Source organism: Calliopsis andreniformis, unplaced genomic scaffold (genome assembly GCF_051401765.1).
Source record: "Calliopsis andreniformis isolate RMS-2024a unplaced genomic scaffold, iyCalAndr_principal scaffold0022, whole genome shotgun sequence".
NCBI classification, from domain to species: domain Eukaryota; kingdom Metazoa; phylum Arthropoda; class Insecta; order Hymenoptera; family Andrenidae; genus Calliopsis; species Calliopsis andreniformis.
The window spans coordinates 13401499-13416622 of NW_027480432.1; the positions used below are offsets into that span (position 1 = coordinate 13401499).

Below are 15124 nucleotides of genomic sequence, written 5' to 3' on the forward strand. Positions count from 1 at the left end.
AATTACTTCTGTTAACATGTCAAGCACTCGGCTGTGACTAAAGAACGCGTTTTCGAGGAAGAGAATAGCAACGTCTTGCCACAAATAACGCGTAACTTGATAATGTTCTAAAAATAAAAAATATCCAGCTGATGATCCATGTACTCCGTACGAATGAAAACAAGTGTCATTTCAGAGATATTTGATTTCTTCATATTTTTTTATTTCTTACAGTATTTTAATTTCAACTTACATTTTAAACAATAATTTAATATAGAGTTTTTAAAATAATTTATTTTTATTAATGAAGTACTTATGCAGAACTTGATTTTCAAGAAATAATCTTTACTTGAATTTGATCGGCTCGTAGTAATGTAGTTTACCAATCAGGGTGGTGCACCCCTCAGTAGGGGTTGGAGGTAATAAAACCAGTAATTTGATATCATGCAATAATTTATTAGTATAAAATCCAAGTTTTCTTAAAAATTTTAAGAATCTTCTTACAGGTTTCAAGTCCTAAATGTGTATTTAAACGATTAGGGGTAGTTTACCCCGTGATAAGGGTGACTGACAACAGGGACATTATTCACCCACCCGGATATGCCACAAATTAAATATATATCAGGTCTGACAATAATTTTGTAACTAACTTAAGCTATTTCTCGTATTTCATCTTATCAACTTTGAGGGGTAGTTTCATCCTTTAAATATAAAAACGGGCCGATATAAAAAAATACGTGTCTCTTATTTTTTGGCCCTCTATAACATATCTGAAAATCAAAAGAATCGGAGACGGACACCAAAAAACCCTTCCTTGTTAGTGCAAGTTTCGCGTATTCTGACTTTCATGTTTTCACGTGTCGTAGGTTTAATGGACATTACGCAGTCTTTAATGTAACCCCATAGGAAGTAGTCGAATGGTGTTAAATCCGGCGAACGGGGAGGCCAAGCTACAGGACCTTCTCGACCTACCTACCTTTCTGCAAAGATTTCGTTTATTGCTGTTCGAGAGCATAGTGCATAATGCGGAGGCGCACCGTCATGTTGCATCGACGCGTCGTGTATTTAAAGGTACTTCCTCTCATAATTGGGGTAGTACATTGCGTTGGAAGTTAACATAAACTTGCCGAATTAAAGTCCCACCACATGATGTCTCCTCCTCGGTGCTGAAGAACTTTCATCTGAAACATTTTTGTGTATAATCAATATTTTTGAAGATATTTGTCTGTAATGCTTTATAATTTCCACCCAGTATACGAACACTATTTAATGTAATATATGTATATATATATACATATATACATATATGTAGAATATTAATGTCTATTTAAATGCAGGAGTCATCGAATTCCTAACGTCGGGACGAGTAGCAGCTGATCATCGTGATTTTAAAGATTTGGCGTACAAATCGTGCTTGCAGAAAATTTCTGGATGTGATAAACCCAATGAATTCACACATTCTTTTAAACTTGCGTCTGCCTACAGCGAAGATATCATGCCCTACACTAATTATACGTGAGTAATTGTAAAATATTTTGATATTATTCTTTATTATTAATATATTAATAAATATGTATTTGTATATTAATTATATTATTATCTTAATTATACAGAAGGCTAAATTTTGTCCTGGGGAGCCAAAAATTTATGATTTTTTTTTATACTTATCGGCAGTATTTGACAAGTAAAATTAAAAATATCAGTTTTATTTTTAGGAATTCATGATATTAAAAGTTATAAATCTTTAAAGGTGTGTACTATATAGCTTATTTTAACGTTATATTAGCTTTGTTCAGTGTCTATGGAACTTAGTCGGCAAAGAAATTCATGTTCGTACTGTTTATAACCTAAAACTGAGGTGTGGATTAGGTCTGGACCATATTTTATGTATAATCCCATAGAAGAAATTATAATACTGGTTATCCAGAAAATGAATAAGGTTCTTCAAAATGTTGATTTTTATTACATGTTTAAAAATCAATGGCAATTGCTTCTGAAATTCTGAGTTATATGAGGTTGAGTGCGGAAGGGTATACTGGTTGTCTCTGAACACCACGGAGTAATTTTAAAAAGTGATTCTGGACACCCAAGTAAGATGAATATCAAGAATTACAATTTTGTGTTTGAGCATTCGTTTGTTAGTTTGTTACGCCCTAACTGGACAGGCGATCGTCTCGAGCGGCGATTGACTTTAAGGGGATACGATCATACATATATGTCAGAGCGGCGACATTACCAACAAAATTAGACATAAATATGAGTTTACACCCTAACACTTTTCGTCCTTATATGAGATGATTTTAAGCTGGGAGTGGGTTCATTCGAAAGAAAAAAGTTCAATCCAAGGCAGTCAACTCGCAATTTAACGAAATTCTGCTGATATTTAGTAATACGAGTGTTATAAAGTAGAGCAAAAATCTACCATTGACAGCTATAGAAATTTAAGCATTTTTACGTAATTTAGAGAGTGTTTTAAACGAAATCACGAGTTGACTACGCTGCGTTGTACTTTTTTCTATCAAATGAACCCTGTCCCAATTCAAAATGTTCTCATATAAGGACGAAAAGTGTCAGACCGTAAAACCATACCACAGTATTGCTTTTGGCTGGGTTATCGATAAAACAGAGCAAAAAATGTGACAAATTTAGTTCGGCTTTTGTAAACTAGGCAGCGCCTAATTTGAAAGGCTGCCGATGTGGAATCGGAATCTGTGATATCCAAATTGATGACGTGAGTTATTGCAAATTTCCCCCTCCACTACACACACCATCGCGTGTACATGAGCTCGGCGCTTCGTGCCACTTCGGGTCACTTCCGACAGCTTCAGGAAGTCAAAAGAGAACGCGAATGTAAAGTGAACCTTACTCTCTCGCTCTTGAAATACTATCCAAGTTACCGGCAAATGGCACAAACCGCGTGCGATATTTTTATTTGCCCAGGCATATTTAATCCTTTGCGATCGGCAAATTTCTTTGATGAGCGAATCAGATAATCGGAGTAAATTTAGCTACATGAAACGAAGACAGAGGCAACAGTTTGCAACACATGCAAAAAGATAAGTATAATTACATACATATAATAATCATGTACATGTTTCATCGAAGATAAATTCATTAGAAATCGTTTTCGCTATGCTTAAATTTTTGTTACAGATTTTATAGCATTCAACTATAATTTTCTGGCTTCTATAAGTACAGGGTGTTAGAAAACTCAAACTGAGTTTAAAATTTATTGGACCTTCAATAGCATTTTTCAATAGAACAGCTGAGTTCCTTTGACACTTTTTACCTTCTCGATTAGTAGAATACAATACAGTAAAAAAATTTGACTTTGGAATTTTGAATTGGTTAAAGTCAGTTTTGTGGTCTATTTTTTAAACAGATCTCCATCCATCTTCAGGTGTATAATGATACTATGAAAATCATAACATATAAGTACATATAGTTCTTACGAAGCAAAGATAGATTGTATTTTTATTGACTATTTTAGAGTTTTTAGTGTCTCAGCCTAGCTGCCGGTAGAAATAATGCTCTTGGACACTTGCGAGCTGACCAAAATACTAAATAAGGAGGATAGTACTAGATACATATGAGCCGTATCGCCACGACAATAGTTATTGAAGTATATAAAAAAGGTACGTAGATGTATAGGCGATTTCACGCTAACTAATCACATTTCTCTTATAAGTCACAAAAAATGTAATAATTGTGTTTATTTTCAATATTATAGATAAGTAATTGTGTTGATTTGCAATATTATAGAGAAAGAGCTCACACAACACAAGTGGAAGAACGGCGGCAGGAACCGTGCCGAGGCCATGGCGGCGGTTATAGAGGTGGGGGAGGCGGACACAAAAATGTCAAGAGTTTTATTTTTTAAATAAAAAATTTTAATACATATATTGTTTAGTCATTTCAAAATGTTAAAAACGTATTGTGTAATTATCGTTGTGATAGATCGCATCGATGTGGGCAAATAATGAATAATACGAATGGACTGGTATTTAAAACGTGACACGTGTAAAAGTGACACATACAAATAACATGAGTCGTTTGATAAATACCATTAAATTCCCACGATTCAGTGCTATATTGAATCACTGAAAATATCTAAGCAATCGGAAACATCGTGCGTGGCTCGTGCCGCTTGCAGGGATTTGAACAGTTGAATATGGCGTTTCAAGAGTGAGAGAGTAAGACTCATATTCGCATTCTCTCTACTTTCCGCAAATATCCGAAGTCGGTCGCGTACCGTCCAGTTCACGTACACATAGCTCGTATAGTAGTGTGTGCAGTAGAGGGGGAAATTTTCTAAACTGCGTTCCGAATTCGAAATCATAGAATGGCTCCATCTTGCGTTCATCAGGCAACCACGTATCTGTGGGTAATACTATTCCTGTAACGAAAACTATAATAGCAAATACCGACCTGGCAATCTCGAAAAGTCATGTGACTACTATACCCCTTTAAAGGTTCTTGCTTTTTTAAAGCAAGCTTGTAAGTGTAACAGATCGATGGTTGTTCGTGATCGCTTCTCGACGTGGTTTGCTTATTGCACGCACTTTCCTATCTCGAACTTCGCGGATTCTCTTGTCGCGGTCTAAAGAAGCGGATTTGGACTTCGCAAAATAGACTTACGATCAGGAACTCCTACCGAAACGCAAAATACAGATATTATATCGGTAAATGTCGGTAGTACCTTCATAACTCTTACAGAAACCGAAATACAGAAACACCGGTATGGCGTCATGCCGCTATATGAAAATACTGGTATATCTACCTATATATATCGGTAAATTTTAACGCTCACAATACGGAATTTGTGGCCATGAACCGATATTCATTTGTTTACATTGTATATATGGATATACATGCACACCTTTTATCGCTAGTCATGTTCTTATAATATCGTAATCTATTTTTTTCTATTCACGACACTGGCGGATTTAGTGAGGTTAAGGCCCTTGACAGTAAAATTTCCGGGGCCCATCAATGAATAGAAACATGAAATATAACGTTTAATTAGTTTAACTTATGTTTTTATATGAAGACTCCAGAGGAAGAATTTGATAAGTCCATTTTTTTCGACTTTCTGTTTTTAATGTCATACGATAGCTAAACGATACGCTAAGGATAACTTAATTAATATATTACAATTTTGAAACAAGCGAAAACGAAAAAATCAAAATTACGTTTGCCAGGAGAGGTAGCTTTAGTTATGCCATCGACACAGGTTAACGTAGCAAGTCTTTAAAATACATACTTGCCCTTTCGTGATATAACTTGAACAATGCTATTCTTGACGATATATAGTGAGTGTGAAAAGTATTCATACAGTAATCAACGTGAACAAAAACTTTGCAAAACCTTGTTTATTACAAAAATATGTTAAGAAAAACAGACATACATATTCTTAGAAATCTTTAGAACAAATGTCATTAATAAAAAATTATTTATTTATATTTATTATGAAAATGTTAACAAATTTCCACAAATTGGCATAAAATATACGCGTAATAAATATTAGTACAGTCCTTCATTCGTAATATTCTACATAGAACAATTACAAGATAATCTATGATATGTAAACATACTTAGCATCAGTATCTCTGGAGACGCTATTGGTATAGATGGTATCCTAAATTCAAACATTATCAACTGTAAAATGGGACAAAAAGGCAAGGAAATCTCTGAAGAAGAAAGGAAAATTGTTATAAATTTACATAAGTGTAAAACTCTGAGTGAAATTTCTAAAGTTTTGAATAAACTGAGGTCCACGATTCAAGGAATTATTGACAGATATGAGGACCGAAAAACTGTAAAATAATCCAAGAAACGGATGTAAACGAATAATAAAGCAAAATCCAAAGATAAGTGCGGTAAAAATCACACATGAACTTAAAAATGATCTGAACATGAATGTATGCAGGTAAGAAATATTTCGTAAATGAAATTAATAGAAAGAAACGATTGCAATTCGCGAAAGAGTACGGTACGTTAATGTTTCTGTGGAGTACTGTTTGTTATATATGTTATAATATAATATGTTTATTATAATATATTCTATTTACTGTTGAGAGTAAATATAATATGTTTGGGTTAGATGGACGATATACAGTATGGCGGAAAAAAATACCGAGCGTGGAAAAAGAAATTTGAAACTGATCGTAAAACATGGAGGAGGATCGGTCACAGTTTGGGGCTGTATGACTGCGAGTGGTGTTGGTCCCTCCATTTTATCGATGGTATCATGAATCACAAAATGTATATCGATATTCTAAGAGCATCTTCAGGCTAGTGCAAATAAAATGAAGTTACAGGATAATTTTATATATTTTTGCAAGTGCAACTTCTCTAAAGCGATGCTACATTGTCCGTAGAAGAGCGGCTTTCCAATAGACGAAAAGTGGGTTCGTATGGCGTGCGGTTGTGGAGTTACAATGCAAAGCTCAGATCTTTCTGTTACAATAATTTATTCAATGAAAACCTATTCTAATCATAACATTAATATAATACTAACATCTATTCTAATTCATATAAAAGTATGAAGTTATGTGAAACTGTAGTAAGGTTATGTTAATCATAATCATTCCTATCATTTACCTCGATAACGCAAAAGTAAGATTAAGTCTATTCGTGAACAAAACGTCTATGTTTTATATTCGTTAAACAAGAATCAGACTACGTAATCAAATTTTTAATTCATATAATTCGCTATCTAAGAGGAATCCTCTATAGGATTGAAACACAGTGTGCGTGTGCGTGTGCGCGCGCGTGTGTGTGTATGCAATAGATCCTGTCTCGTATGCCCTGGTCGCTGCCAAAGTTATAGGTGGCTATAACCTCGGAGCGGTCTCAAGTTTTCATGAAACACGTAATCTTTGCTTATTTGCCTAAGCATCTCTAAGCCTTTCGTTATCCTTTCTAGATCAGTCGCTACCATGGAGAGAAGACTCTTCGGGAGCGGTCTTAGAAATGTGTCCGATTAAATTCGTCTGCTTGCGGCGAGCACGAACTCTATATTAAAGGAGCAACAATTAGTATTTGTTAGAACAGTCGCTATCTCCAATGTCTCCAAAGGAAATAGGTCTTGCTCTCACTGGACGAGTATATCAACTACCTCCAAGATCATCGTGTATCCGAAACCCGATGCCAGGGAGAAGTGTCTCTTACTACTTTCGCAGCATCTTATATATCTACCAGTCAAAGTTCGCTCATGAATAGTATCTTATTTCTAATAATAAGATACTATTTACTCATATTAAAGTATCTTATTATTAGAAATAATAATAAGATACTTTAATATGAATATACATACGTTATATTCATATTAAAATGTAATTGAAACCTATGGTACATGACATAAAATAAAGTACAAAAATATCAATTTAGACATTTTCATAGAGGGGGGGGGGGAGAGAGGGAGAGGGAGAGGGAGAGGGAGAGGGAGAGGGAGAGGCCATGGGGCGTTGGGGCGTTACACAATACAAGGATCCGAAGCATCATGCTTATAATGCGCGCCACTGAATTCTATACTATTATATATACTATTTACAACTTTGTTAATTATTTTAAAAATCTGAAAAAATTCCAAAATATTTGTCGCGATAGCTAACATATTGCAGCATTTTTTGTTATAATTTTTCCACCAGTAGTTTTAACAAAATTGGTCAATAACCTTCTTCTCTCTCGTTTTTTATGTTTTACAATTTTGTTAATTAATTCGAAAATCTGAGAAAATTCTACAACATTTGTCGCGATAGCTTAGGTGTTCCTGATTTTTTTCATAATTTTTTGTCCAATACTTTATGAGAAATCAACACTAATATTGTCTTTTTTTTCTATAACTTGGCTAATAATTTAAAAAACTGAAAAAATTCCACAATATGTGTCGCGATAGTTAGCGTGTCCGTAATTTTTTTCATAATTTTTCATGCAGTACTTTACGAGAAATTTGGCAATAACGTATAAAGGTCTTGAGTTTCTTGTACGAGCCTCGAACACGGTGAGTAGCAAGTAGCAGACGCTTCGCGTAGCTTGTGACCTGTCCTTAGTCGGCCGAGCGCTCGCTATTCGTGCTCTCTGAGTGGTCGGGGTTTTTCGTTCATAACTTGTTAACAAAGCTTCGGAGGACATTTTTGCAAAGGAAAATGTTGTTTAGAAACTTACTTTGGGACACCCTGTATAATGTGTCGCAGCAATTGAAAAGCCTTCTACAGTCTCCAGGCGTAAATGTTATACGGTACTTTTAGAGCCGTCTTGAACAAAACATTCGAAACCATCACAATTCCTCGAAATAAGATTTAAAAAATGCAGTTTTAGAGGAATGGAACAAAATTTCTAGTACCACAGCCGACAATTTAGTACATTCTATGCCGCATAAGCTTAAAACGATTATACATTCTACAGGGAATCCCACTATATACTAACATAGCAAATAGATTAATCTTTGTTATGTTTATATACTAAAATTTATAGCTTTTTTTGTAAAATTATAAGTATGCAAATTCTTACTACGCATACATTTTGCGCTATTGTTTAGAAATGTCTTAATATTTTCAGAATCAATATAAGTTGTTACACACGAAGACTCAAAAGGAGTATTGAACCTTTATTTATTCTGTCCTGGTCTTTGATCTCGCCACGAATGCAACAAAGGTTGACTCACTGGTCGCTGACTTCTTACTACTACTTGCTCGCGCGTGCCCGCTTCCTTTTTATATCTTCTCTTATCGCTTGCCAGTCTCGCTTAAACGTTGGCCTTTCGTTGGGTCCGAACGTTAACTTTTCGTTTGGCTTATCTTGTTTACGCTGTTTGGACCGTGAGAAAGTAAATAATTTTTTATTCGTGTCATTTGTTCATCAGATTTCTAAGAATACGTACGTATGGTTTTGTTAACATATTTTTTTAATAAACAAAGTTCTGCAAGGTTTTTGTTCAAGTTCATTACTGTACGAGTACCTGTTGCACTCACTATATTCTTAAAACAAATAACAATATAAATACATAAGTTATTATTGTAAAAATACCCGAGTTATTATTATGTACATACGCAAGTTAATATTTTATGCTATTATTTTACGAAAAACAATTTCAACTAATTGAACGTGACGTTCTGTATGTCCTTTAGTTGAGGAGCACCGAAAATTTTACTGTTTAGGGTCCTTGCCTTCCTTAATACGCCAGCATCATGAGTAGAAAAGAAATAGATTGCATTGTTATAGAGACAGCAGACAGTGACACGGGCATCCATGTACATACAAAGAATCAAACAAATGAAGATCGGTTCACGAATTCCGTGTCAAGTCTGAAATACCGAAATTATATCGGTATTTTTTCGTATTTCGGTAGTATATCGATTCGGTACTGTACCAGTATCGGTATTTCAATAATAATCAATTTCGGGAATAATTGGTTTCGATGTTATATCGGTTTCGGTATACCTTTTCTGGTATAATACTGGTCTCAAATACTGGTATACCTTTTCTGGTATAATACTGGTATTTCGGCATTAAGTCCCTACTCGCTATACCTTATGACTTTTACACGGTTTTCTGCTAACCGTTAGAATATGCCCTCGCTGTTACGATATTACAGCTCTCGCGTGGATGGTGATCAGAAATTCGCTCTGACACTTGACTGACTCGATATAATACCGGATTAAACTTTCTTCGCATGCTATCGGTTCTTGTTCTTATAGTACAGTAATGTTGCGGACGAGAGCCGTTTCGTCTACACGGACGACAGCCGTGGTTTATCCCCACTACCTCGTTTGATACGTGCCGCCGAGAAACCAATTCTTGGAACCATCGCGTTCGAGCTCGACGCCCGAGAACAAGGACGTCATAAAAAACAACGATAGTATTAGGGATTTAAATAGGAAAAATTAAAGTTTCTTATTCGCAAACGGATTTTCACGCAAGTAACACCAATCGATTCCTTGTGCTCTCCCGATTAAAATGATGTCAAACACGACATGATTCCGATTATTTTTAACAAAGATACATAAAACTTGGTTTGTAGAACGAAAGGTCGTGCTTGTAAACAGACCCGGGCGCGACTCTCGTCCGCGAGTGGTAGTCGATTTTAAGCACGACCAGTCCCGAGCGCTGCTCTCGTCCGTGAATGGTAGTCGATTCTAAGGCACGACTAGACCCGAGCGCGACTCTCGCTCGCGAGTGGTAGTCGATTCGACGAACGCGGCTCTCGTCGTAGGGCTAACTCCCTATTATGTATTCCCTCATATTTTTGTGTTTAATTGTTTAATGACTGAAATTATTAAGAAAATGAAAGCGTAATACAAAAAGTATGTATATAAGTTCCGTTTTAAATGTTTAGAAATTTTTATTTTTTTTGTTTTTAATATCTTCTTTCCGACATCGATTAAATATAATATACATAAATTCTGTTTATGTCATTTTTAGCTCGTAAAGAACTGATAGAAAAGTAACTTTGACGATTCTCCGTAACCGTCGCAGGGTTCCAACCTTTATTATTTAAATATCTTTATTATAAATAATAGGAATCATGTCGTATTTGATATCATCTTTATCGGGAGAGCACAAGGAATCGATTGGTGTTACTTGCGTGAAATCTGTTTGCAAATAAGGAACTTCAATTTTTCCTATTAAATCCCTAATGCTATCCTTGTCTTTTCTGACGTCATTGATTTCGGGCATCGAGCTCGAGCGAGACCCTTTTTTTTGCTTCTCCGGTCGTGTACCAATTATCTCGGCGACCGAGAGCAAAGGAAGCCGAATCGACTACCAGTCGCGGACGAGAGTCGCGACCAGACCCGAGAGCGGCTCTCGTCCGCAACATTACTGTATTCCTTTTTGGTTCGTAATTCATAGCATCAAAAAGGAGAACGCTTACATATTGTTTTGCTGAATCAGCTCGACGGAGTTGGTTGCAATCGTTCGCATACTTAGTTACACATTTTGAAATGCGCCTATTTCGTCTATTAGCACCGAAAAAGAGGACTAGTTGAAAGTCGGATGCAACAAATTATAAGTGCCTAAAAATCTGGTAGAAATCACCAGAAATGTGCACATGTGGAGACCTCGAGCAGTGGTTGTCCGCAGGGCAGTGTAGCCTTAACACAAGTATTACGAACCATGCGCGTTAAAGTGTCCGAATGGTTTTTACTTAGCGCATGGGTAACTGTTTATTCTGAAAGTTCATGGAATTGGTTATATAGCAATTTAAATTCAATTTGCAAAACACAATAATAACATATTTTATTTTTAAACAAAGTTACATTCAAAAACAATATGTGGACAAAACATAATCCGACAGATCCGAAAGTCCGATAAATCCGTTAGAGTTAACTATTCGAACGTTTTCAAGATTCTCCCTTCGTCGTTGATCAAACATCATCGACGTCGCCTCCTATTCATCCTCCAAATCGCATATAGGAGAAAAACGAGAAAAGTGGGATTTAGAGTTGTCCAATTACAGCACGAGACACTTTCCTGATGAACCACGCCTACAAGTCTCACGGTTTCGTCCTGTCGACAGGACCTCCAAACCTTGCGTGCGGTTCTCAAGTCCCGGAAATCGGCCATAAATTCTAAGTCCCTCTTTTCTCGGCGTGTGGGCCTACGATGCGTCAATTGCCGTTGAGGGGATCTGGCTGGACAACGTCAAAAAAGAAAGTTCGTACCAGTCTGTCGCCAGATCCAAGTGCTAAAGAAAATATACAATGCGTAGCAAATCGACTTCCTCAAAAACGACACTGTTCTATGTCGACCACATCGCAACCCACTTGAGTCCTTAACATACTGCCCACCTTGAACAGATATGTTCAACACAGAATAAATGTAGGATAAATTCGAAATTGACATATAAGAACTAAATATAAGCGATACGCAATAACATAGGAACAAATTAGGCTATCATATGAGCATAATACAAATACGTAGAAGTAATACAACAAGACTAACGTAATTTTGCATAAAACAATGATTATGACTAAGTTAGAATTCTATCCGCAAAACATTAAGAAAAGGATAAATGAACGATTAAAACACAAAGATACAGTTTAACTGCGCATATTATCGAAACAAACGCAAATACAAATGCGCCCAAATCTAAACTAGATAATGAAATGCAAATGGAACAAATTTTAACTTGCACTGATTGCAAGTAATATAAAAGTTCGTTACGGTAATTTATTAATTACGTGTAGACCGTTTATGATTGCTATTTGAATCCGATGATGTTGTAACATCATCAACATTATCCTCGATTGGCAAAATGCAGACCTTAGTCATCGGTCTTTTAACGATGCCATCAATTGTCCTAATGGAAACTACTCTGACAACGTTATCATGTCCGGGATGGACCTGGTCAATCCGCCCAAGTCGCCATTGTAAAGGTGGCAGGTTGTCCTCCTTAATGACCACCAAAGTTCCTGGTCCAAATTCCGAGGAGGACCTAACTCTCCATTTGTTGCGTTGTTGTAACTGGTGCAAGTATTCATGACGTCAGCGATGCCAAAAATGCTGTAGCCTTTGTTGAATTAACTGGAATCGTGTCAGCCTATTGACTTGCACATCTCGAAGGTCATGATCGGGCGGACAAGTAAGTGCCTCACCGATCAAAAAATGTCCTGGGGTTAGAGGAGTAAAATCGTCTGGATCATTAGATAACGGACTCAATGGACGGGAATTTAGGACGGCTTCTACCTGTGCTAACATAGTATATAGTTCCTCAAACGTCAAGACAGTGTCCCCAATGACTCGCTTCAAATGGAATTTAGCGGACTTTACACCGCTCTCCCATAACCCACCAAAATGAGGTGCACGAGAATGTATCATATGCCATTGTATCTGTCGGCTAGACAAAAAATCCGAAATTGCTTTGACATGTTCTTCATTAGATAATACTCGAGAAAGTTCATTGAGTTCATTACGTGCACCTACGAAATTCGTCCCATTATCTGAGTGGATACTATGGCAGAGTCCTCGCCGTGCTATAAACCTCCTTAGACAATTCAAAAAAGAATTTGTTGTCATATCTATGGACAATTCTAAATGTATTGCCTTTGTAGAAAAGCAGACGAAAACACAAATATAACCCTTTGTAATAGTTTTACTACGAGTTCTATCCTTAATCATAAACGGACCTGCATAGTCAACGCCGCAGGTATAGAACGGCCGAGACGGAGTAACCCGGGCAGCAGGTAGATCCCCCATTATCTGAGTCACTGATCTCGGTTTCAAACGAAAACATCGAATACATTTATGAAGGACACCCTTAACCGTTCTTTTCGCCAACGGTAGCCAATACCTAGTCCTTAAAGATGCAATGGTGGCTTGACAACCTGCATGCAATAACATCAAATGTTCGTGATTAATTAACAGCCTTGTAAAGGCATGCTCTTCGGAGGTAAAATTAGAGGACACCTTTGCTCGAAGTTCAGTGGTGCGTTTCTCAAACGTCCGCCCACCCTAAGCATTCCTTTTTCGTCTAGAAAAGGATTTAATGAGTGCAGACTACTACCAGTGGAAATACCTGTATCAGATGTTAAAGTTCGTATTTCTGATTTGAAATGTTCATGCTGTGCAGTTTTTATAAGAGTGTTTTTGACATTTCGAAGTTCAGATGTAGATAAACACCCAGTTAAAACTACATATTTAGGATTTAAACGCGATCGAATGTTATGTATGAACCGCAAAGTATAGGCTACGACTCGAATCAATCGCGTAAAGGACGAAAATCGCGTGAAGATATGCCAAGTCTGAACTTCCGTAGTCACGAAAGTTGAACTAATTCGGTTTTCTTCTGGAAGCTCCGAATCTGATAATTTTGTTAACGGCCAGTGTAATGAATCCTGTTCTAGCCATGCTGGTCCATTCCACCATAATCGTGACTGAAGAAGATCAGAGAGACTGAGTCCTCTTGAAATTATATCTGCAGGATTCTCAGTTGATGGAACATGGCCCCAAGTATCACTGGTTAATTGTTGAATTTCTGCCGTTCGGTTCGCTACAAATGTTTTCCATCGGCTTGATGGCGATTGAATCCATGCAATGACAATCATCGAGTCCGTCCAATAGAATTCCTTGTGCGACGCAAAATCGAATGCATCCCGTACTTTCTTCATTAATTGCGAAAGTAACAGCGCTCCACAAAGTTCCAATCTCGGAAGACTCACCCTTTTTAAGGAAGCCACTCGTGACTTAGCGCACACCAGTCTAACCGTCCACAGATTTTGGCCAGTTGCACATCGTAAATAAATACATGCACCGTAAGCCTTCTCAGAGGCGTCACAAAACCCATGTAACTCCAATGAGTCAGATTCAGACAAGGCCCGCCTTGGTACTGTAATAGTGTTCAAAAACTGCAACGTGTCCCGAAATGTAGTCCATTGGTTCAGCAGATCCTGTGGAAGGGATTCATCCCATGCAATTTGTAATTGCCACAATTTTTGCAAAATCAATTTAGCTTGAACGATAACAGGTCCTAAAAGTCCAAGTGGGTCAAAAATTTGAGAAATATCTGACAGTATGGATCGCTTCGTAACTTGTCGCTTACTTGTCAGATTAATTTTGTAATATAAATTATCCTTGATTGTATCCCACAACAGTCCCAGGGTTTTAGGATTCTTATCAGAGTTTATTTCCACATTTGCTGGAGATTGTTCACTACTGCTTAGGATTCTAACGTCATTCGAAGCCCATTTCCGCAATTTAAATCCTGCTGTTTGTAAAATCCTAATCAGTTCATTCTTAAGAGTCCGAGCATCAGAAATGCAATCTGTGCCTGTTAATAAATCATCAACATAGAAGACTTTGATGATAGTTCGACTAGCTATTGGGAATTCCTTTGAAAATAAATTACCCAGATGACGGAGAGCTCGTGTCGCAAGAAAAGGTGCCGATGCAGTTCCGTACGTTACCGTATTTAACTCAAATACTTTGATTGGCTGTGAAGGATTTGATCTCCATAAAATCCTTTGGAATCGGCGATCTTCCTTGTCAACGCGTACTTGCCGGTACATTTTCTCAATATCTCCCGATAAGACATATTGATGTTTCCTGAATCTCACGAGGATGGAAAACAGATCATCCTGGACTACCGGTCCTACCATTTGAGTGTCGTTAAGTGTCAGCCCAGATGTGGTTTTTGCAGAACCAT

General features: G+C 37.0%; 1 protein-coding gene across 4 annotated transcripts in view; it reads left to right on the top strand.

Annotated features, from left to right (window-relative positions):
* The window catches only part of Twin (CCR4-NOT transcription complex subunit 6-like twin), a 227186-nt gene that overhangs the window by 163718 nt on the left and 48344 nt on the right, over window positions 1-15124 (top strand). For all 4 annotated transcript variants that reach the window (XM_076391462.1, XM_076391463.1, XM_076391461.1 and 1 more), the window contains exon 8: window positions 1317-1494. In XM_076391462.1, the coding sequence (XP_076247577.1) occupies window positions 1317-1494 (178 nt within the window). The remainder of the gene's footprint in view (window positions 1-1316; window positions 1495-15124) is intronic.